At 37.3% G+C, this 24,606-nt stretch overlaps 1 protein-coding gene across 5 annotated transcripts in view; it reads left to right on the forward strand.

The window, feature by feature from the left end:
• Positions 1-22,196, forward strand: part of PDE7A (phosphodiesterase 7A) — a 42,259-nt gene extending 20,063 nt beyond the window's left edge. For all 5 annotated transcript variants that reach the window (XM_018079814.2, XM_008934404.3, XM_018079833.1 and 2 more), the window contains 10 exons: positions 6,365-6,516; positions 8,181-8,244; positions 10,040-10,135; positions 13,160-13,260; positions 15,462-15,593; positions 15,926-16,017; positions 16,661-16,805; positions 17,628-17,724; positions 18,696-18,776; positions 20,079-22,196. In XM_018079814.2, the coding sequence (XP_017935303.1) occupies positions 6,365-6,516; positions 8,181-8,244; positions 10,040-10,135; positions 13,160-13,260; positions 15,462-15,593; positions 15,926-16,017; positions 16,661-16,805; positions 17,628-17,724; positions 18,696-18,776; positions 20,079-20,290 (1,172 nt within the window). In that variant the 3' untranslated portion in view covers positions 20,291-22,196. The remainder of the gene's footprint in view (positions 1-6,364; positions 6,517-8,180; positions 8,245-10,039; positions 10,136-13,159; positions 13,261-15,461; positions 15,594-15,925; positions 16,018-16,660; positions 16,806-17,627; positions 17,725-18,695; positions 18,777-20,078) is intronic.
• Positions 22,197-24,606: the final 2,410 nt, after the last annotated feature.

Genomic DNA, 24,606 nt, shown 5'->3' on the forward strand with positions numbered 1-24,606 from the left:
TAAGATTAGCCAAAATTCAAGAGAGATAAATTAGTAAAATCCTGTAGATATCTTTTCACAGCGTTTTCTTTACACTTTTTCTGCTGTGCATTGGCTTACAGTGCCATTGGAGAATTGGCACTTATTTCATACTGAAGTAGTCTAATCTCTGCACTCTGAATAATTTCTCTCAAATTAGCTCTGCTTTGAGCAGAGAACTGGACTAAAGGACTTTGAGAAATCTCTTCTGGCCCTTCCCACCTAAATTATTCTACGGTTCTGTGGCTCTATATTTTGCTAAAGCAAATAGTATTTCATTCTGTAAGGTCCTTCAGGAAAGACGTTATCTTTGGTAGTGGTGATATTTAGCAGTTCTTTCTGCCTCCATCGGGGAAGATTTGTTGAAAACCACTGTAGTTTTTAATATAATTTTAGTATTACCAGAGTTTCTTGAGACTTAACATTTTTTTCTGAATCCACTCAGTCAGAAGACACTTGCAAAGCCATTTTTGTTTCATTGATCCTTAACCTGCATAAGGATTTAGCATATTTTCCATTGATCATTACTATTTGGAAAAGAAATGTATGAATGTTTGTATAAGCAGATATATACTAAAGCCAAAACAGTCTGGCTTAATTTTTTTCATTTAAGCAGGAGAGGGGATGTAGTGCCTTACAGTGATGCTGAGCAGGGGTTCAAAGTGCTTATAAGGAAAACAAGAAGTATAATAAGGTAATTTAGACCCCAATAGTCTTTCTATGTAACTTCAAAATCCTTGCTGAAATTGTATCTTCCAAATGAAATCATAGTTTTATATAATTCTTTAGTAGAATGTCTTAAAAACTACTTGAAACTGCAAATCATGAGTGGAAAACTCACAGAAGAGTTAAATAACAGGACTTAATTTTTTAGAAAATGTTCATGGATCTAAAATAATATATTTCTTAATGGTTTGAGGGGGATAGATGGGAAATTAGAATGCTTATGGGTCCCTCTAGTGGTATGAAATGCTAGATAAGCCTTTCAAATTATTCATAAATAGAAATTATTTGTATCCTCTAAGACTTTAGAAAGATGGTTATAAGTGACAAATTGAATATTGCTTTCAAGTGTATATATTTACAGGTAGTAGAAACTTTCAGATGTCATGTTTAGTGTCATTATCTGATGTGTAAAAATGATAAATACATAGTTGGGCTTAATACGGAAAAATCGTGAGAGATTACTTCTGCTAAAAGAAGATATTTCTGTGATACTTCTTAGGAAAAAATCTCCTGGTGGGCCTCTGCGCCTCAAACTTCAGGTTTTACATTAAACATAAGATCCATCCTCTCAAATATTGTTTAATTTCTTTTTTCTGTTAGTGGCAGTGATACCTGAGATCCTCAGTTATGCTCTTTCTATTTATTATAGCAAAAACCAGTGATTTTTATTGTGGATAATTTCCTATTTGCCTTTTTTGCTGTAGCAGGGAAGAAATGGAGGTAGAGTTCTTAGACTGGATAGCCTTGTTTCAGCCAGGATCCCATCAGAGGGTATGAGTCTTTATCTTTGCATTAAAATAAAGTTGAAGCATATTGTTAGGATTTAGGTTTTCCATTAATAAAAAATTAAACCAAATCCTAATTAAGCTGTCATTCTGCCTTTTGTTGACTGTCCTTACTATATGCAAGATGCAAAAATTCAGAGAGCAAATCTATCAGAATATGATTTAGTGATATGATTATGATTCTGTGATTATCACTTGTTTTCACTTTGTATTTTTATATCAGCATGAGAAAAATAAATATTTAATATCCCTGTGAAATGTGATAAAACTTTTTTTTAGATTTTCGTGAAGAGTGACATGCTTGAAAGATTGGGAGTGGGAAGAGAGATTAAAATTAGTGTCTTGAAATACAGATGAAATCTGTTGCATGAAGGCAACGTGCACTATTTTATTGCTGTATATGCATAACATTAGCAAAATAATTGATATTAGTAAACAGAATTACTTTTTTTTTAGAGAAAGGAATATTTTATTTTACCAGCATCTCACTTAAGATGCTTATAAACAAGAATATAACAATTTTGATCAAACAAACAAAAAGAAAACCCCCCAAAAATTGGAAAATATTTTGGGTGATATCTCTAACTTAAAAAGGAACGAGAAGAAGAATGTCATAGGATGGCTGCTGTCGACTAGGCACAAAGACCTTACAGGTTGTGTTCTGATTCCTTGCATCAAAAGCACTTCCAAATGCTGCAGCATCCTTCTTAACATGCCTGCCATCCCAACTTTGCTTTCATTCTCTTTCAGTTCTCAGGGCAGTAAATGGCATACTTATTTTCTCATTCTAATTTGTCTCTAAGCTGTCCTTAAGAGCAAATGGTCAGTATTGGATATTAGAAAGGCATTTAGCACACTGAAGGCTCCAAATGAAAGATGTTTGGGCTGGGAGGAGGGACGTCTTTGCAGCATGCTTATTCATGAGCACTCTTCATTCTTCACCACCTTCTTTCCATAATAAATACATTATTGAACCTTGATTTGGTCGGGTCTTCGAAATTAGCATCTCATTTCATGACTCATGATAGGAGAAGGTAGGCTGACATTCTCATATTAATCATGCATATGAAGAGAACTAATGTGCCAGGAGGGAAATACCAAGTTTCCATTGCACAACTGTATTTTACCAGTCCTTCCCATGAACTGGTCTTAGCTGGTCTGCTGGAACCACAAAGCAGTTGGTTTGTGTATCCTTAATAATAATTTATCTGTGAAGAAAAGGAAACAGCAGGCACGGTTGCTATCAGTGTTCCTGCAGCTGAAGAACCTGTCTTCCTCCCACCCCATTCCTTGAAAGCCAGCTATTTTCTGTTTCAGCCTCCCTTTCAAATTAATAACCTGTCAAACCTCCGCAGCTGACTCGCCTGTTCTGAATTGTCTTGTGGAAAATGTTTAGCTGTTAAAGGGAGAGAAATTTACTTTTGGGGTTGGTGTTGTCCCCCCGCATGAGGTGTTCTGGAACTGCAGGGGGATGGCAAGGCTCAAGATGTCTTTTCTCAATTGGAAGTTATTTTAATCATTGCAGATCTAAATCATAAAGACTTTTAGTTGAGGTTTGTTTAACTTGGGCTATACGTGTCCAATAACTAGTAGTTCAAAGGGAAGTGCAAAGCCCGGCCTCTGGGGAGGAACAGCCCCAGCTTGGCTGAAAAGCACCTGAGGCTTCTGGTGGGCACCAAATTGAACATGAACCAGCCATGTGGCCTTGTTGGAAAGAAAGCAAATGGTATCCTGGGCTACGTTAGGAGGAATGGTGCCAGCTGATAGAGGGAAGTGATCCTGCTCCTTTATTCAGCACTGGCGAGGCCTCACCTGGAGTCCTGTGTCCAGGTCTGGTCTCCCCTGTAAAAGAAAGACATGGACATACCAGAGTCCCATAAAGAGTCAGGAAGATTAAGGGGCTGATGAGAGAAGGCTGAGCTTGGACTGTTCAGGTTAGAGAAGGCTGAGTGGGGGAACTCACCCGTGTATACAAATACCTGAAGGAGGGTGCAAGGATGATGGAGCCAGGCTCTTTTCAGTGGTGCCCAGTGCCAGGACCAGAGGCAATGGCACAGACTGAAACCCAGGAGGTTCCCTCTGAACATCAGGAGACACTTTTCCACTGTGAGGGGTACCAAGTGCTGGCACAGGTTGCCCAAGGAGACTGTGGAGTCTCCATCCTGGGAGATACTCAAAAGCCTCTGGGACACTGTCCTGGACAATGTGGTCTGAGTGATCCTGCTTGAGAAGAGCAGTTTGACCAGATGAACCCCAGAAGTTTTGTAATAAGCAGCATTGCTGCTGGGAAAGCTGGAATGATGTAGGCTTTGCTGTTTGTTTGAATTGCATCAGCTGAAGCAGTGCTCTTTTTTTTCTTCCTTTTTCTTAACAAGGGCTAGAAAAAGTAGGATTAATGTGTAAAAGTAGTTTATGAGCTATACAAATAGGTGATAATTTAGAGAGTTTAAACATGCTAAATGTCTCAATAGCATATTGTGAAATAAAGAATAATAATGTTTTACAGAATAATGAAGCTTCACAGAAAACCAAGCAATTAATTTGCCTCTGTACCCACATCATCATCAGAAAAAATACTGAAGTAAGACCATGTGCAACCCCCCACAATGGCTTACAAATACAAGTGGAATGTCTGTACTGCCAGATTATTGCATTTCTGTGTTCTGTTTTGTTCTTTGCTGCCAGAAGCTGCTGTTTTACTTGTATTACCTACATCATACTGTTCTGTCAAAATTAACATGTGGCATCTGTGACAGTGAAACTTAGTTTGTAGTATGACAACAAGAATAGGTTTTTGTTAACTCTAGATCTGTGGAAGAGTACTTGAGATCAAGAAAAGTATCTGCATTATTTCTCCTACTTTAAATATTTTGGTTTTTTGACATTTAGTCAAGTTCCTGGCTTTTGTATGTGACTTTGTGGATATTTTAGATCATTTTATGACCCAAGTTACAATTATATTGTTTTATTTTTCAACCTAGCAGCTTGTTTTCAAATTTGGATTTTAAGGGATTGGATCAAGGTTGAGGGGGAAGAACTATGCCCCTTTAACAGCAGCAGATGTATTGCTCCCTGATTCTCTGTTCTGCAGCCTGGCAATGCTCAGATTGTAACCTCATGTTAACAAATGTGCTTAGAAATATTGGTAGAGTAATGCAGCCTGACAGAGTCTATTTATTTGCCTGCTGTACATGTGAACATTGCTTTATAAGCTACCTTTATCATATGTAGTACATATATATATATATGTATACATATATATATGTATACATATATATATGTATCAGTGTCTTCAGAGGAAGTGCCCTTGTCCTTGAGTATGATAACTTGAAGAAGGATATTTCATGTGAAGTTGTCTGAGTTAGCCCTGAATTTCAGTGTCTTGATAAAGTGTTTCAGGCATGTCTGAAAGAATATTCCAGTTTTCTCAGTTTAATCTCTGTTAGCACAGCCTGTTCATGTGGAACACTGCTGCGTTTGATTAGATACTGTGTGTTTATCCCACTGTCAGTTCTGTTTAGAGGTGTTTTATTACTGTGGTTTGGAAATTGGTATATTAATGAGCTAACATAGAACAGAAAGTAAGTTGGAACTTCTGCAGGGAGAAGAATTTAAATAGATAAGATTTATTTTACATAGGATTAAGCCGCTGTCACTAGAAGTTGCTATGGCTTTTAATTGAAGTTTTCAGTAAGACTACAACTTCCCCTGTACAGCATTTTAGACTGACTTTTAAGAACAAAAGTTGTCACTCCTTACTTCACCAACTTCTAATATGCCTTGTTCTTGGAAGAAGAAGAGATCTGTACTATAGAGTTGAGCTCATGTTGGTTTTGAGGATCTGCATTTTTGGAGAAGAGCCTGTTTGCATTGAGTTCCTTAATACCTTATTTTTTAATTTTTTTTTCTTTTAGCATAAGTAATTTCAGGCAAAATGAGTGAATATCAAGATTATTGGCTCTTGGTTATAGAAAACTGCCATTAGGGTGCTGCTGAAAAGAAAGTAAAGGCCTTCAGTATTTCAAAATCAGAGTATCTGACTTGTTACAAAGAAATTGTAGCTATGCATAGTTTGATCTTCAGGTTTCTCAAACACTTCAAGTATATCAAGTGGAATTGGACCTAAGCTAGCATCAGTCATCTGAATAAACAGTTAACCTAGTAAGTATAAAGCAAAATATTTGGATTAATATTTGAAAACAGGTTAAAATAATTTTCTGTTGTGTTTTCACTGTACCGGGAAAGAGATTTGCATATGCTGTGAAAATAAAGGTGGTACTTGTTTGCCAGAAGAACGTAACTATCTGCAAAAGCACCAGAAGTACTTGAATGTGTTTAAAATTTTGCCAGTAGTAGAGCTAAGAGATTTTCTGAGCTTTAAAATCTGTGTAGAAGTTACTTGTATATGCTCAAAGCCTACTTGTATCTCCTGTACCAACATGCAGTTTCTGATATTCTCTTGCTGGTGTACGTATTTTATGTGATTTGTTAGAGAAACGGATAAATGAGAGCAGTTTTCAAAAAATAATTTGTTTGCAGTAGCTATGTGTTTTTAGACAATTTCCATCATGTTTCTGTCCTTTCAATAACAGAGTTCCTTAAAAAGATATGTTGCAGCTGTGATTTAAATATTCGTTTTTCTTCACAGGGTGCTTACACGGAACACTTTCTTCTAAACCCTGGCTCTGTATTTATTATTAATAAAAATATCTGTATTTGTGGCTGAAATGTTTGATACCAAAAAAAAGCATTGGCTGTATACCAGACTTCCCTGAGCACTCATCTTTTCGATAAAGGTTTTTTAGCAAGAGTGTTTATTTTCTTGTTTTTTGTAGCAAATTCTGAAATCGAAGTCTCTGTGTCTGCGAGAAATGTGAGAAGGTTGCTTAGTTTCCAGCGATACCTGAGATCTTCCCGTTTTTTCCGTGGTATCACTGTTCCAAATTCTTCAAACATTTTAGATGATGATTATAATGGACAAGCAAAGGTTGGTTGCTTGATCTTTATTTTTTAAGTATGTTTTTTAAAATGCTTGCTAGTATATATAACTGTATCACATGTTGAAAGTACAACCAAATATGAGTTTTAAGCATGTTTTTTTATATACTTATGTGTATGTATTTTTGTGTGTTAATATAGATATATCTTAATAGATTGCAACAAACTCCTTTAATGTCTACTAGTGTACTGGGATGGTTTTTGTGGCTAGTGTTTTTCTTTCTTTCTTTCTTTTTTTTTTCCTAGTAACTGGTGAATGAAGGGTGCACTCTAAAAAAATGAAGAAAGGAAAATGTATCTGTATATAAGAAATGTAGTGGAGCAATTTGGACAACTGTTTTCTTTAATTTTTAGTCTAACATGGCTAAAGAACATCTGAAAGAGTGACTACCTACTACTGCAAACTCAGTAAAATGCAGTAAATTGTTTTCTCAGGACATGTTTATGCCAAACAGACTTTTCCTTTGGTAGGCAATTCTTCTAGAAAAGAAAACTGTGATAGCTATGTGCGGGGAAAACAGGTACTGGGAAAAGAGGTAGTGTTAAGGGAGCAGCTACCTGGATAAAAGACTAGTGTGCTGGGGACAAAGGATGGATAGTGCTGAAGGAGACTGAACAAGCAAAGATGATTCAGGTTATTCAAGATCCCAAAGGCTGTGTGTCACTGCATTTAGTGCTTTTTTATTTGTCATATTGACACAAAAAAGGAATATACTTACACAATGGACGTATCCTAGCTGAACATGACCAGGCTGTGGTGTAGAAAAAAATCTGATAACCTGGAGGATGGATCTTAAAAATGTACATGTAATTTAATAGCAAAGAGAACTTGTTAATGCTCTTGTTTTCTCAGGTAGCAGAGTTTTAATGGCTAGTAGAGAAAAGCTAAAATGCTTTTTGCATAATTGGATTATAAAACAGCTCTACCAATCTAATGAGAATAGGAGAAGGCAGGAGTCTGTCGTAAAATGTGCTGGACAGGTATTTCTCATACAGGTAGGGGAGGCAGAGATTGGGATTACTGAACTCTGGTGAGGCCTCGTGTGATGTTTGGTGTTCTTGCTGATCCCTTTTGCTGGAAGGACAGTTCATGTGAAGCTGCTGAGAAGACATGCTAGTTCAGTGAGGTGGAAAGTCAAAAGCTAGGTTTGTAAAGAATTTAAAATGCATTATGGCTCATATAATGGGTCAAATGCAAATGGCTCACATATCTAGTAAATCATCTAGATACTGTTTCTCTTCTATAAGCAGGGAAAAGACAGAAAATGAGGTCAAAGACCACAGATTTATTTTCTAGTTCATTGAAAAACTGAAGTCTGAATGCAGTGTCTTTCTGTCATTATTTCTGTTTTTAACCTTATTGTTTTAAATTGTGTCTTACTTCTTTTGAGAACTTGACTAAAGGACGAAAGGAGAATCTCCAACCAGTTCTGTCAAGGCACTTCTCGGGTTTTTTCAGTTTTTTAATTTGTAAGATGCATTGTAAAGTTTTTCAGTTATCAGGCAAATTTAATTATTTTTTACTACTATTTTTTTTTTGCATGTAGAAATCCTAAGACTTGATCTGTCTCTTAAATCTTAAATACTCCTCCAGGTTACAGGAAGATAGACATACGCTGATTAAAAGATGACAGCTTTTGTGTTTTCTTTCAGTGTATGCTGGAGAAGGTTGGAAATTGGAATTTTGATATTTTTCTGTTTGATAGACTGACAAATGGTGAGTTTACTTTTGCTATTTCATTTGTGTTTTATCTCCTAGCATAACTTAACTGTGGCACTTGTATTGCAGTATATGATTCACTAAAAAGCACAAATTTCATCAGGTAGTACTTTTTGGTTTAATAGTGTTTAATCTAAGTTGTAGTTTGCCTGGTCACTCCATTAAAATAATGATGCTGTCAGTGCTGATAATAATGATTGATTTGTAGAAGAGCCCCTTCATGTACTTTGTACTTTCTGTTCTCTTTCAGTAATTTGTAGTAGTAATTTGATATAAATTAACAAATCATTTCACTGTCTTAGACTTTTTTTTCAGTTATGGGTTTGCTGCTAATTGATATGCTTGTATCCAAAAGGTCATTTATATTGAACAAGTATTTTTCTGATAAATTTAAAGTTTGATAGTTCTATTGCTTTATAGTGCAATAAGAAGGCACGTTGGTGTGAATGCATTATAATTAGGACGTGTAATAGAATACCTGGAGAATTAGGAGTTGAGGAGAGAGAAGCTGCTGTATTCACTGCTTGCACAAAATAGAAAAAGGAAGAGAGCATCATGGTTAGTTTTGTGTGCCCATTACAAGTAGCAGTAGGAGCTACAGAAGTATTTGGTTAAAAAACCGCCAAAGTATTGTTTAATTTATGGACAGACAGAAAAGAGATTTGTAACAGTGCTGAAAAGGAGAAGGGAGGGCTGCTGCAGTGTGTAGGGTGAATATTTATGTCATAATCACAGTGATGGAAGCTGGATTTTGAATAAAATGGAAGGAGGAGATAAGTAAGTCCAGCGCCACAGCGACGTTTGTGACAGTGTGGGAAGAGAATGAAGGGCAGCTCTTGCAGGTCTTACATCATATGGAGTAGGTAGCAGAATTGCAATTAGAGTGTTTAAAGTTTTGCATCCTAATTAAGTAATTTTAGGAGGACATTTTGATCAGGCAGTCTCGTTCTTGAAAGTTTTTAAGGGCAGAATGCTGTATATAAAACTCTACTGGATGAGCTGCCCTAGATGAACCTCTAAGAAACAAATTACCCAGTAGATGTTCCAAGAATTGCATAATTCATTATGAGGAAGTGGCATGCACATGGGAATACATTAAGCCCAGTAATCAGCAAGGTTTAGCAGAAATTTTTGTCCTTTTGTACCTCAATTTCTGTCTATGCTAGCTTCTTAAATGCTAAATGAAGATTGTCAGCCATGACATTGTTTGCAGAGCAAATAATGGGCAAGCTATTTCAAATAAACATTTTGGGCTATTCTCTGTCTCTTGCAGTTTTACCTATTTTACCATTGCAAACTATTATAATATAGCTATGAGTAGGCGAAGGATATTGTAAGCTTGTAATAGTATGCTTTTCCTGCAGAAACTTTTTCTTAGAGTTCTGGGTAAAATAAGGAAAAGTTCAGCAAAATACATGACAAAAATGAGAGCATATTTACAATGTGAGCTAATCAATAGTGTTGACTTTTCTCTTTGCCTGATCATTTTTGTATTTGGCTTTCAGCTGTCTGTTTGTGATATGTTGCATAAAGTTACTTATAAGGTTGAATGTCATTGTAATGGGTTTGCATGTTGAAACCTATTGACAGTGGAGAGTTGGTAAATTTATTATCATTAATCAAAACCCCTGGTTATTACTAGAAATAGCTAATGGAATCTTGTCATGCAGTAAGATTTAAAAACTTGCTTGTATAATTTTTGTGACCAGTTTGTTTGAAATAATACATTTCTTATGAAAGAGTCACTGATTTCATGGCTTCCAATGAATTAGTATTTTCATCTTATTTTTAGGAAACAGTCTAGTCAGCTTAACCTTTCATCTGTTTAATCTTCATGGACTAATTGAACACTTCCAATTAGATACGATGAAACTTCGTAGATTTTTGGGTAAATACAGCTTTTTATTATGATGAATATTGCTGCTTTTTTATACCTTAACTGAAGTGCTGGTTGTAGTTTAGCAGTAAGGTTTGAAGGGTATTAATGCAGTCCAGATTGTGCAGTGATTTAAATTATATTGATTGAGACAATTTCTCAAAGTTTCTATGAGTACAGAACTTTCTATGTTAAATCCAAACAAGAATTAACAAGTGTAGTAGTTCCATAGCTGGTGTTGTATTCCATTTATTAAATCTAAATAATCAGAAATGTATGTGACATTTGTATTGAGAAAGGCTGGACAGCTCCTTTCTTTTAATATTCAGTTCTGCATTGATCTTTGCTTCCCAGTGATATAGTTGCCTAACTGTATGGAATATGTAGATTGGCTGGATTTGCTGGTGCCAGTTTGATGCTGTCTCTGGCTTGCTCAAACTCTTATACAAGTAAGCACTGTACTGTGGGCATAGTTTCTCCCTAAGCAGAGTGCAGGACAATTTTACTTGAACATTTGGGCCTGCAGCACTGAAATACTTTGATGGAAAGAACTGTAAATACAACATGGAATATTCAAACCAAGAAGTACATTCACTCAACAGCTGAATGAGCTGTCTTTCTGCATCCCTATGCCATAGACAGGCACTGGTGTACAGCATCTTTCCATTGGTTTTGCTGCGACAGTCAGTGCCTTTAATTTTGTGAAGTGGGAATGATGTTTTTAACTGAGCAGGAGAAACAAGTTTCTGGTCCATTTTAGCAGGCTTTCACAGTTTCAGAGAAAACAATTCTGTGGTTACAAAGTTTGTGATTTAACAGAGGAGAAATCACATTTGCAAGGCTTTTCTCCCCTTTCGAATAAGGGAATGTTTTTGTTTTCATAATTTAGTTCTCTTTCAGCTTAAAAAAAAAAAGATTAGTTCTATCTTGCATTTCACGTTGCTTCAAAGTGGACTCAATTCCTTCCAGTTTCAGAAGTGTAAATTGGCCAACCTTAATGACTGATATATTGAAATGTGAAGAAAATTATTATAGAAATCCAGTCTTAGACTACTTGAGTTGTAACTGAGTGTGGTTTGTCTTTCTCATCTTGCTTATCTTCTGGTTAGTTGAGATTTAGCAAATCATAGTACTTGAAATGAAAGACTAGTTAGGAATTGGTTAGCTGGTTATCAAAAGATAACTAATAGTTTTAACTACATATGATTACTCAAAGTTATAAGTCACTAAAATGAGATTAGACTTGGAAGAAGGCAAAATTTTATTCTAATTTTGAAAGTCACCACCTTTCCCTTTTGTTAATGCCTTCTACTTAATGTCACTGAGAAGAACATTTCTTATGTCTGTCCTAGGACATCTGTCAAATCAAGGAACCTTTCTTCCAAATGCAGCTTTCAGCATGAACGCAGTTCATTCTTTTCTTTTGCTCCCTCTTGTACTCCAGTCCACAGTAATCTGAAGATCAGATTCTGGAAGACTAGGACAGCACAAGTGGTCCATAGTACCATATAAAATTCACTTTATTTGGGAATTTACTGGAATCTTTTTAAGTAGAAAAATCTGGTTTTAGTTCTCAGTAAGATCTCAACATTTTATTTTTGTATATATATACATATATATATGTTTATACACATACATAGTCTTTCAGTGATTACCAAAGGTTACTTGGAGATCTGCATCCTCCTACTGTGTGTTTCCAAGTTCTTATTCCAAACCTGAACAGGGGGAGAGAAAATATGATGTACTCTATTCCTGAAAACATAGGGTGATTGTGCTATTCTAGTTCAGACAAACCACGATCAAAATTTTGACCTAGGTCTGCTTTACTAAATAAGTTAGAAAAATTGTAAACTTCGGGTAGCTTGTAAAGCCACAAGAAAATTAAGGACATCTGCATTCGTGCACTTGATGTGAGGAACAGGTGGGAGAGAGTTCTACTGCAGGTTGATAGAGCTCAAAGACATTTATTTTCATCATTTTTATATGAGCTGTCAGCTATGCATTGAGTAGTTTAGAGGTTATGTGATGGTTACAGTATTTTGACTTTTCATGAACCACAGCTCTTCACAAATACCACGTCAGTAATGCTGTAACAATACAATCACAATTACATGGACTGTTTTGGCTTGTCAACTGAGTAGAAAAAGAGATTGTAGGCATGTTTGTTTGATGGGACTGACTGATTGTAGTCAACCAGGAAAATATTCTTTTAGGTTTGCTTGAAAGAACTAATGTGTTGTATCAGGCCAAACCTTAGAATGCAGTTTGATTGTTCTATTTCAGATCTTTTTCCCCTCCATCCTTTTTAACATTATAGTTCTTTCATTCCATGTACTTGACCTAATGTTGATGCCCTTTAAAGAATTCTACCTATACTGTTTGAAGACATCCAGGAAGATGAATGAGAGAGGAGAAAAGCAAGGAAGAAGTTAAATAGGGAATATTGAATCTAGGAGTAGTTAGTCAGACCATCATCTAAACAAGATTCTTTTCTAATTTGCATGTAGGCTTAAATTGTCCTGAGGTATAAGATGCCTAAAAAAGCATAGAGGTGGCTTTCCATGACCACTTTCCTGAATGGGAAAGAAAAGCACTGCATATGATAGAAATGCAGTGCCTAATTCCTCTGATTCTGTCTGTTTTCAAGGCCTGATATGGGATCCTCCTGATGCTTTGGTAAACAGCATCATCATTTTGTATTCAGGATTGCCTCATGGTTTGGACAGTCTGGATTATCAAAGGGAGTCTTCTCTGGGAGGGTCTCAGAGTCTCTCAGATGATATACTGATTTCAAGTTGTTTAATTTTGCTCTGAGATGACTTCACATGTGGTTGATTTCCTTTAGAAAATACTATTTCTTCACATAGAAATGGTATATCTGTGTTGTGGTTCAGCTGATGATTTACTGACTGTGATGTTTTCATGTGTATGTGATTTGGGATATTGCTTATTTCTGTGCCTAGTAATGGAATATAAAATATTACTTTAAAAAACTGTTATTTTATTTATATTTGGATATATGTTATTTTCCTGCAGTTATGGTTCAAGAAGATTATCACAGTCAAAACCCTTATCATAATGCAGTTCATGCTGCTGATGTGACTCAGGCCATGCACTGTTACTTAAAAGAGCCCAAGGTAAGGGAGTGTTCTCACTTTCATATCACATGTATGTAGAGAAATATGTGCATTTGTGTGTGTGCATATGAATGTATTGTGTGTGCATATCACAGAATCATTTAGGTTGGAAAAGGCCTCTGAGATTGAATCCAACCTGTGACCCAACAACACCATGTCAACTAGACCATGGCACAGAGTGCCACATCCAGTCTTCTCTTGAACACCTCCAGGGACAGTGGCTCCACCACCTCCCTGGGCAGCCCCTTCCAATGCTTAACAACCCTTTCTGTGAAGAAATTGTCCAGTGTCCTCATGTCCAACCTGAACCTCCTCTGATGTGCCTTGAAGCTGTGTCCTCTCATCCTATCACTAGTTGCCTGGCAGAAGAGGCTGACCCTCACTTGGCTATGACATCCTTACAAGTAGCTGTAGAGAGTGATAAGCTCATGTATCTATATATATGTTTACGTACATGCATACGTATGTGTATATGTATATATACTTTTTGTTACAAGTAAAGAAACCTAAGAACCCAACAAGACACAGTTTTGAACTCTCTATTGCTCTCTCTGTTGCTGAGGTTGTGGGTTCACACTTAGCAATGTGCTTTTCTTTTTTCCCCTCTTCTGAGCTGACACTGTTTTTTGTGTGATTTCACATTGGACCAGAGTAGGGAATTGGAGCTGTTTAACATAGTGCTGTGCCCCAAGACATTTGCATAGAATTGTAGCCTGAGTCAGAGCTGGCAATAATAAACTTGTGTATTTATCATTTGGGGTGGGTTTTTTCCCCCAGAAACTACTGTTACCCTTGCTTTGCTCATCTTTGATGTCACTGAATAGGATGCTGCTGCTAGAGGCAGTTGGTAACATTACATTAGGACTTCTCTTTGGCCTTTCTTTTTAAGAAATGGCAGAGTTACAGACATTAAGGAGCTGAGCTGGTTGAGTGTTTGTTCCTCCCTACTTGGACAGCTGTCAGGCTACTCTGAGTGATTGGACAATTTTAGGACTAAATCCTATTCTTCTGTATTAAATTGAAAACTGCAGTGCTTTGTAGCCAGGTGAGGCACGTTATCTACCTTGATGCAGATTATCACCGGTCTGGTACTCTCTTGAATAGCATAGCTCCTTATTCTGCTTCTAAAGTAAAACCAAGTCAGTTCTGGCTCCCTCGATGTTTTTCAGGGGCTCTTTGCCCACTCCTCCCACTCAGTTTCTCAGCGCTGCTCTCAGATCAGTTGGTGCAGTGAGCCAAATCAGAGCTGATACATGATGAGCTTTTTTATGGCATGCAGTTTGGAAGCTCTGAGCACTTTTTATTTAATACTCATGATGGAAGTTTTGTGATGTTTTAGATACAAGTATAGACTTTGTATTTTTAGTAACATATACAGCTACAGATTCTGTTGCACCAGAGTGCTTTGTAAACATGTGAGGCATGATAGATGGCAAATGCAACAGGGAATATAAACTTCTGTCCACACGGGGTGTTTGCTGCATTTTACCTTTGTATGGGCAGAATTATCATCTCTGTTTTAGTGTAAGCTAGACTTTCTGACTAAGTCTAACTCACAGACTTCCCAATCGTAAGTAGTAACAGCTATGAGCAGTGAAAGTAAGTCTGTGCAGGTGAATGCTGAGTTAATTGACATACACATACTTCTTGAAAATATTTATTTGTGACAGAAGTTCCTCCTTTGTTTCTGGCCCTGCTAGACTTTTAAATGTAATTTCGCATAAGAGTAGAAATCCATTCTGAACAGTTCTAAAGTCTTCCAGAGCATTAATTTCTTCCCTTTAAGAGGAAGGGTTTTTTATGCTTTCTAAAATATAGTATGTATTTTAAGCAGAATTGACACATACAGATGGACTCGGTACATGACAGGGAGAGCTAATTTTAAGAATTTGCTGCTTTTATGGGATCTGCTTAGGAATAGTACTTCATTACCAGACAGAAAGTAGGATTTTGTGTGCCAGTGTTGATTTCAAGACTGAACCTTCTCATTCAGAAAGAATAATGCTTAAACCATTGTTGAAATTTTATAGCTTTGAGTGGGGCAATACTGTGCAAAGTCAGTGGAATATTAGTTTTACATCTTCAAAATTTTCTCTGAATTTCTGTTGGCTGTTAATTACTAAAAACCAAAAATGCAACACTCGTGCACTTTCTCTAAGGGCATACTTGCATTACTAACATTTATTGGTTTTACCTTGCAGCTTTCCAAATCTTTAACTCCGTGGGATGTTCTGCTCAGTTTAATAGCAGCTGCCACACATGACTTGGATCACCCAGGCGTTAACCAACCTTTCCTAATTAAAACAAACCATTATTTAGCGACTTTATATAAGGTAAGAACAGAATCAGTTGTTTTGTTAAAGCCTGGTTTGGAGAATGCTTGAGTAGTACAGAAAAAAGAGTATAAATTGTGATGTGTTTAGCTAGTGGTAGGTTTGAATCCAGACATTGTTTCCATGCCACTGTGATAAAAAAATGTGCAAATTAACAGCATATTTGGGGTTTGTGAGTTTTAACCTCTTTGGAAACAAAAAAAAAAAGAAGGAAGAAATAAAAACACCAACTCCAAAACACAGCAAAACTTTCTGGTCTGCTCTTGGTATACAGCTCTGCAGTTTAAGAAAAAGGCATTGACTGATAGGTGTTATTCCCTTTTAATTCGCAGAATACCTCAGTATTAGAGAACCATCACTGGAGATCGGCAGTGGGGTTGCTGAGAGAGTCTGGTTTATTTGCACATATGTCATTAGAAAACAGGTATGTTTATACCAAAGAGTATAGATTACTTTAAGACGCAAGCAAGCTTGTCACTTAAGTAAGACAGCCTTGCAAAACAAGATGAATTATTGCATGGCAGTTTTGAATACAAAATGTAGATGATGATCTATTTTAAGAATTCCTGGATACTGTGCTGGTGGAGTAGAGCAGTTCGTGGTGCAACGTGATATCCGGAAAATAACATTTACTGTGAGCACATTGAAGAAGTGTGTTCATGTAGACAAGCACCTGTTCAGATTAAACTTGGCAGCCTTTTCTTGTTCTGCCACCACAACTGTAGTTTAAAATAGACCCTCTTCACCTACTCTAACAAGAAATAATCCTGAGACAATTAGTTTGTGCATTTTTAAGAACAAAAAAAAGGGACGGGTGGGGAGAAAAGAAGGTAAAAGCTGTTTTGAAATCTTCTTGAAAGCCACCAGTGAAGTGTCCTGGTGTTTCTGTGGATGTTGTAAGACTTTTTCAGCAAAAGAAAACAAACAAACAAACAAAATAGTTCAGTGAAAATGCTGATTATAAAGCTTGTATTTGTATAATAATAAATATGATAAAAAGACATCTCAATCTTGTGAGGAATGTTCTTAATTGTTATGCTTTGAATGTTTGGTATCACTAATTTCAGGCAGCTGATGGAAAGCCAGATAGGCGATCTCATTCTTGCCACAGACATCAGTCAGCAAAACGAGTATCTGTCCATGTTTCGATCCCATTTGGATAGAGGAGACCTATGTTTAGAGAATGCAAACCATCGGCACTTCGTTTTACAGGTGATCTTTTTGGGGAATATTTTTGAAAACATCATTTTAGAGTAAAAATAATTTACTTAAAAATGCTAAATACTACTTCTGCCAGGCTTTCTCCTCCTTTCAAAAGCAGAACTATCTTCTACTCATTCAATTCCCTTCCCCAGCACTTCTCCCAAGTGATGGTGAGTGTTGGTAAGTCTCATAACTTAAAGCTACTAAAGCAAGGAGAGGTGTTTTTCCAAGAGAGGGTTTAGCTTTTCTAACAACTCCATTGCAGCCTCAGAATTGTGAAATGCTTTGTCAGAACATTTTTTGGGAAAGGAAAGCACTACTGTTGTGAATCAGTTTGCAGCTGTGCTAGTGAGCTTTAACAAACTTTAAAAACAAAAACCTTGAAATTATTTTTAGATTTGTAGACATTTTCTTATTAGGTTCATATTGTGGACTGTAAAAAAAACTTAAACAAACAGATGAGGAGTTCTGTCTTGTGCAAACCACTGCTAAAAATATGAGCTTCAGAGCCAGAAATGGAAAATACTGTTTGCTTACTTTGATGTTTCTTTTTTCTGAATTTTTTTTGGCTCCTGTACCAGTGAATATACTAAACATAGTGCCCCTGAAATACTTTGACTTGCCTGAATTTCCATATTAGTCAGGGATGATCATGAGATCTGATAGTTCCCTGAGTGTTTTTTAAATATTGCGCAAGAGAGGTTTGGAGCACAGATCTTTGGTAGGTTTGTTATTCAGAAAAGTTAAAATAATCTGCTGTAAGGAAATAAATAATTACAGGTGCTTCTGTTGAAGGGAAAGATGGTCTAACACTGTGTGTTAACTTGTTAGATGGCTTTGAAGTGTGCGGATATTTGTAACCCCTGTCGGACGTGGGAGCTGAGCAAGCAGTGGAGTGAAAAAGTAACAGAGGAGTTCTTCCATCAAGGTAGGAGTAGAATTATCTGTTAGTATACCACTTATTTATAGCGTGGAAAGAGCATCATGAGTCCTAGTCCATTTATATTTAGGAGTAACAGAGATGTACAGTGCAGTATGGGATTTTTTTTCCTTTCATGGGTTGTACTTCTTGCAAAAGGTCGGAATTACTAAAACTCATTGAAGAATCTGCTTAGAAACTGAACCTAGAATGGCTGGTGCAACCTGAAAGGTGCTTCAAATAAGTAATTATGCCTCCTTTAAATTTACCTAGTGGCTTCAGTAAATTATGAAATATGTTCATCATGTGTCTTCAGTATTTAAACTTGAGCTGTGAGGCCTGTTGGTAAGCAGGTGAGAGCCAGGGAGGTTTTTAGTTACCATGCAGTTACGACTACTTATATAAGCAGTTAATAAAGCTTGTAATTAACAAATGGGGTTAATTTCCTCCATTGTTATTAAATTTTAATAATAAAACTAAGGCTAGTTTAGCTGACTTGAGACCTGCTAATTTGCACATGGATATGATAAATGGGGAACAGACTGCTTTATTTGCTGTTATCCACATGAGGCTTAATCTTTGGTAAAGGTGATGGGGAGGCAGAACCACAAATTGTCTTTGGCCAGAAATTTCTGAACGCTGAGCTATTCTCTTCTATATTACTAAGGGGGGATTTTAATTTGTCATTTCTATGACAGTCTAGGAAGCTTTGTGAGGAAGAGGATGTTAATCATTCAGTAAACTTAGTGGTTCTATGTTTTTTAATTAGTGTCTTATGAAAAATAGTATTTAAATACAGTATTTATAAATACTGTTAGTCTCACTGACAGATCTACTTGGATTTTTTTGGAGATGGGGAGAGAAGTAAATGCATTCTACCATCTGCAAGACACCATCCTGGCACAGCTCACCTCTTTTGGTGTTTGATTTGAGTCTGGACCATATGACTTAACGGTTGTATTATACTTTTGTTTCTTTAGGTGATATTGAAAAAAAATATCACTTGGGTGTGAGTCCACTTTGTGACCGACAGACAGAAACTATTGCCAACATCCAGATTGGTAACTACAGTTCAATTTATTTCAGTAGATTTCTTTAGGATGCAATTTGAAAAAAGGACCTTTTGGGTACATTTGCTAGAGGCTGTACCTGCTCTGTGTGTGTGTGGCAGCACTTCATAACAAAGAGCACTTTTATTTCAATTTGCTGTATAACACTTCTGGCTTGAACTGTTTACAAGAGGTACTGCGCTGACAGTCTTGGAGACCTGAGCCCCTCTGTTCCCTTACAGAACAGGTACAGCATGGGAGGCAGCTGTCTGACTTCTCCCTGAACTGCTGCTGCCCAGAACATTCCTGGTCTGAAGTGGCTATTTTGGGAAGAGGAGGGTTCCTTCCCCTTGCTATGTGGTCTCGGGTGCCTTTTGCAGCGAGATTGCCACAATAGGCCTCTAGCTCACTGGGTTTAGCCTTCTGGAATGTCAGCATTTCCTTTAAATGCAACCTTTAAAGAGGGTGGTGGACAGAGATTTGATGGAGAATGGTGAATAGCCATTATATTAATAGTTTTTGTTAAATTCAATTCGATTTAAAATAGTAAAATGTCCTCTTATTAAAATAAAAGTTGCTTATGTAGGTTGAATGGGACTCAGTTAAAAGCACAGTAAAGAAAAGAATAAATTTGACCACAAACACAGTATTAATTATGCTCTAAATTGACACAAAAGCTGATGTGTTCAATAAGATGCACTGGTTTAATTTAGAATGTTAGGAAAACATACATTTCCATAATTGACAGATTCAATTTTGGTCATCTTACCCTTGAGTTTTTGGTTCATGGAAGTAGACAGTGCACATAAGAGAACATGTGTATATGCACAAAGTTGTATATAAACACACAAACAAGTATATAAATGTGTGTTAATGTTTTGTGGCCTTGTTTAAAAAATTTCTAGAATTTATATTTTAAAATACTTTTAGCTGGCTTAATATTGTGAAAGTAATATATTCTTTTTTTCCCCGTGTAGTATAGTTCAGACTGTCTGTGAGGTAATTCATTATAAAATTCCCCATGTTCCTCAATATTTTCCTTTATTTGGTCATTGCTGTGAAAGAAAGAGAGTTAATTTGTATTCCAGTGTATTGCTGCTGTTCTGACTGATTAGTAAAATCTTTTATATTTTGAGAGATTATTTTGTAAAGATGCCCTAAATATTGAAATGGATTTTTAAATGCACATTGGAGAACAGTAGTTTGACAGATTTTGCTGTTAAATTCTATTTAAAATATTGAGGTTGAGGATTTTAATTTTTCTCTGGGTTTGTTTTCTGGTTTTCATTTGTCTCTGTTTGCTTGTTTTTGAAGGTTTTATGACCTACTTAGTGGAACCTCTGTTTGGGGAATGGGCCCGGTTTTCCAACACCAGGCTGTCACAGACAATGCTTGGCCACCTGGGACTGAACAAGGCAAGCTGGAAGGGAGTGCAGAGGGAACAGTCTGGCAGTGGTGACGATGTTGACCCTACTTTTGAGGAAATGGACTCAGACATATTACCTCAGGAACCTCGATTGTCCTGACCTCAGTCCTCATGACAAAACTGCCTCTTCTATTGGTATCTGCACGGTTGGATTAAAGGAGATACGTGCCAGCCCAAGGTTTTAGTGAAGTGGTAAAATGATGCCAGCATTATTTATTTCCAAGTTTTCCTTTGACACAGACCATTTGAACCAGAATTTTTTTAAGCCGCAAGATTTGAACATAGAGCAATATGCACCCACCTCAGCTGGTTTTCGTTCGGAACCTTGAATATGCAAAGCACAGCAGTGACTGAGCCTTGGAGCAACAGGACGAAAGCTTCATTGTGCCACACATGGCTTGGGTTTTTTGGTGAAATTTGGAATACGGTCTTCAAATCTAAAACTTGAGATGGATTGTTCCACTCCCTTGGAATTTAGCAAGACTTGCATAAATGTGTTCAAAGCATACCTTCCACTCAGTCCCTGTTTTAATACGGAAATGTGAAGTGCCCATCCTCTGCTGCCTCTGGCAAGACTTGATGTTTACAAATGTACTCTGAAACTGTCGGTTCTAGACTTAACCTTTGCGCATGGCTGTGAAGGAACCACTAACTTCAGTTTTTTGCTTTTTTAAAAGAAAAAGATCAAATCTGAGACTGCAGCTCTCTTTTCTTTGGATGCCAGAAAAGCCTCCCATTTGCCATAATTTTGTTTGTGCACTGGGAGCTGAGCATTCATCATAGAGCACAGCCAAGCTTTACTCCAGTGCTATATGGGAATGCAATTTTTTAACAGCAACAAAACACTTCTGAATCTGGGAAGGGCGGGGCGGGGGTGGGGGGAAGCGTCTGAACTGCATTGCGATTCTGCAGTGGGAACATCGCATGTTGTTCTCACTATTGTACACTTGAACTGCACATGCAAGAAAAAGGTGGAATGTCTAAACACCATAATCAGCTCAGGGTATTTGCCAATCTGAAATAAAGTGGGATGGGAAGCGTGTCCTTCAGAACAAGGGTACAAATGCCCCTTTCGCTGCAGCGTGTGTGTATGTGTGGGTGTGTGAGTTCGTTTGGGACGGGGAGGGCGGGAGGGCTCGGGGAAGGGTTTGAACGGCAACATTGTTTTCTTTTATTTTTTTTTAATTTATTCTTTTAGAATGTGACAATTTCATGAACAGCCACACTGGGGAGGAAACTGTAACAAATTGCTACAGATGCCTTAAACTATGCACAAAGCTAAGTGACCAAATTTGTTTTTGATTTGAAAAAAAAATAATAAAAAAAGTGCATTGTTTACGTATTCCTCCCTCTACTGAAACATTACCCACTGATGGGTTTTTGATGGGAAAAGGAGAAAATGTTTTTTAGGACAAAATTAAAGGACTAATTTTAAACTTAAAACATTCCATTTTTGTAATTTGTTTTACATTGTTTTAAGTACAGTAAGCACAACTGTAATCTAGTTTGAGAAACTGGTGCTTTCTTTTAGTTCATTTGTATTTCCCTGTTATTATTGTAAAAGACTGTTTATTAATTCTGTTTACAGTTTGTTGCAACAGCCATTTTTGGGAGAGAGCTTCAGCGTAAAGCCATTTGTAAAGGCTTTGCCATATTCATTTTAATATGTGCCTGTTGCTGTTAACTTTTAATTAATAAAACAAAATCTTTTCACATTATGCTCCTGTACATTTAAGTTACGACTGAGTCCAGCGTTGTGGAAAGGTACCTAAGGTTGCAGTCAGCTTCCACTGTAAAACTAAGCCAACTTTTGGATTTGAAAATACTAGTCCTCATATGCCAAAATTTATTGCCTCTTGAAGCTTGGCCTTTTACTGTTTGAAAAGCAAATCCTGACTTACCTGATTGTTTCCCTTCTAAAATTGTTTATTCTTTCATGTTCCCTGAAGTAGTATCATTAATCTCAAAGTGGCCATGTTTAAAGAAATAAATTTCTAGTGAAACCATTCTGTTGAACCTGCGTGAACTTCCTTCCTTCGCTGTCAGTGCGAGTTCTTGCTGTTGTCTGACTCCAGCAGAGAAGGATCAGATGGGACAATGAGCTTTGGTTGTAACTTGAAGGAACAGAAAAGCACTTTTTAACAGATTGTCTTTGAAAGGGCAACATTTTCCAGTGGTGTTTGAAGCTGTGAGAACACAGAGGTAAGGACTGTGTGTGAGTAACTTACTACAGAGAAGCTGCAGCTAAGAAGCTTCCCTCCAGCCTGGGCAGGTTTGTAGGGTTAAGTGTGGGAAAGTACTGATTCCTCTTCCATTGTTTTGAATAAAAACATGTGCCAAGACTGCAGCTATTTTCAAAACGACCACTGAAATCATTACCTGATGATGTCTTCTGTGATGCATGTGACTTGGTTTAAAGAGTCTCAACTGCATTTTAAATTTTAGTACTCATTAATTTTTAGTACTCATTGCAGGCTGTTTATAAGCACATTTTAATATCTAATGCAAATTAAGCTTAATGGATTTACAAATAGGTATATAGCAGTATTTCAACATACAGTATTTATAAAGAGCCTGTGATTCTTTCACATTGTGCCATCTTGCTGTCCTCTGCTCTGACAGGAACCAGTACAGTTTGTCAAGGTGCTTAGAGTGAAACATGAGTAGTTTTGTTCTAAGCCACCTTTCCTGGAAAGGGGCTTCTGTCTTTTCCTACCAGACTGGATTTAAAAAGACTGGTTCTAATCCCACCTCTTAGTGTACGTGGAAGGTTCTGACATTAGACTGAATTAAAAAAGCAAAAAAAAAATAGCCTTTTTATTGACTTGTCTCGAAATGCTTTCTACAAATCTACATTGAACTTCAACATTCCTGCAGCTTGAACATTTCATGTGAGAGCTGAGTGTGTCAGGAGCAGGGTCCCTAAAGCACCACGGCCACTCACAGCCCACGGGAGCCCAGAAATGTGCGAGGGGATGGGGGCCAGGTCCCCACCACAGACTGTCTGAATTCACAGATCTACTCCCAGCAGTGTTCACAGACAGATACAAAGAGGCTTCAGGTTATGTCTACGGCCTCTGCCCAACATGAGTGGACGGCCTTAGTTTGAGCACTTTTACTGTGGGCAGTGGCATTGTGCATGTAAAAGATTTCAAGTAGAAAGATACAAATTAGGGTTCAGTATATTTGATGTCAGCTTTGTGGTTTTATTTTCTTGTGCAGATGGCATTTCTTTTACAGTAATTTTACATCAGTGATAAGGCTCACCCCATTTCTGGGCACTGGATACCTCAGTTCAAGCAGGCAATGCCTGGTGTGGGCTTTTCTCATGCTCTAGCCTAGTTTAATAGGTCATGTGATATCCTGAATTTTACATGTTAATTGGACTGCCAGGGGAACCCAGTGTACCAGGGGATGGTTAAACAAGTTCCTTCCTGCTATGTTTGTGGTGAGGCATAAACTTCTCACTGGTTCCTCATACCCTTTTTTTTTTTTGTCACTTAATCTGAATGTAACTAAGTTAACAGTGTGGGGCTTTTCCAGACTAACTCTGTCACTCCTGGTGCACAGCAAGGTAAGCAGACCAGTCCTGGAGGAGATGGAAGTAGGTTGTCACTACATTGATTTACAGTCAGTGTAACAGAATGTAAACTATACTTTACTGTGGCTGTTATCATTTGTAGAGTACCACAAATCAAATATGCCATGTTTATTTTAACTGCTTTTAATTTTATATAGTGGCAATGGAGCATAAAATACAAAAGTTTAAAACACCTTTTTAAAAGTTAATTTTGGTTTTAAGTCATTTAAAAGAACTCAAGGATTGAATGGCCTGTCAGTAAGACTGATGGCAGAGCATTTTGGAAGGAAGTTACGTTGTGTACATATTAACACCATTTCAAGTTCCACCCCAGAAAACCCCCTCCTCCACTGTATATCCTGCATTCCAGTTATAAGCAGCAAAGCTTCATCTCCAGTAACCTCGTCATTCAGTTCTCTTTATTAAATAGTGCTGCTTTTGTCTTTTCCTAGAAAACAGAAGCTTCTAGAGGCAGTTGTACTTGTCCCAGGAGCCAGGATCAACTTAGAGCAGGCTCAGCTTTTTCTACTCCAATCTATGGTCAGAGCAAAGCTTGGCTTCATTTCACAGCATAGCTAAGCTGTAGCTCTGAGCTCCTGAACAGCTTTTTTGTATGTTTAGCTTGAGCCTTTTCTACATCTGTGGCTGGAGCCATGAACTAAGGTGGTTGGTGCAGGTCTGGCAGCAAATAACTGCTGTGGGGAAGCCTCAGAAGGGCTTTCCTTGGAAAGCAGGTTCTGTGCAATGGCTTATCCCATGTCTTCCCAGCAAACAGGACCATGACCGTGTGTGCAGGTCCCAGCTGCCAGAAATTTATCCAAGGACCCAAAACAGCT

The sequence above is a fragment of the Manacus vitellinus genome, unplaced genomic scaffold (assembly GCF_001715985.3).
Source record: "Manacus vitellinus isolate BGI_N305 unplaced genomic scaffold, ASM171598v3 scaffold_1_pilon, whole genome shotgun sequence".
Classification (NCBI taxonomy): Eukaryota; Metazoa; Chordata; class Aves; order Passeriformes; family Pipridae; genus Manacus; species Manacus vitellinus.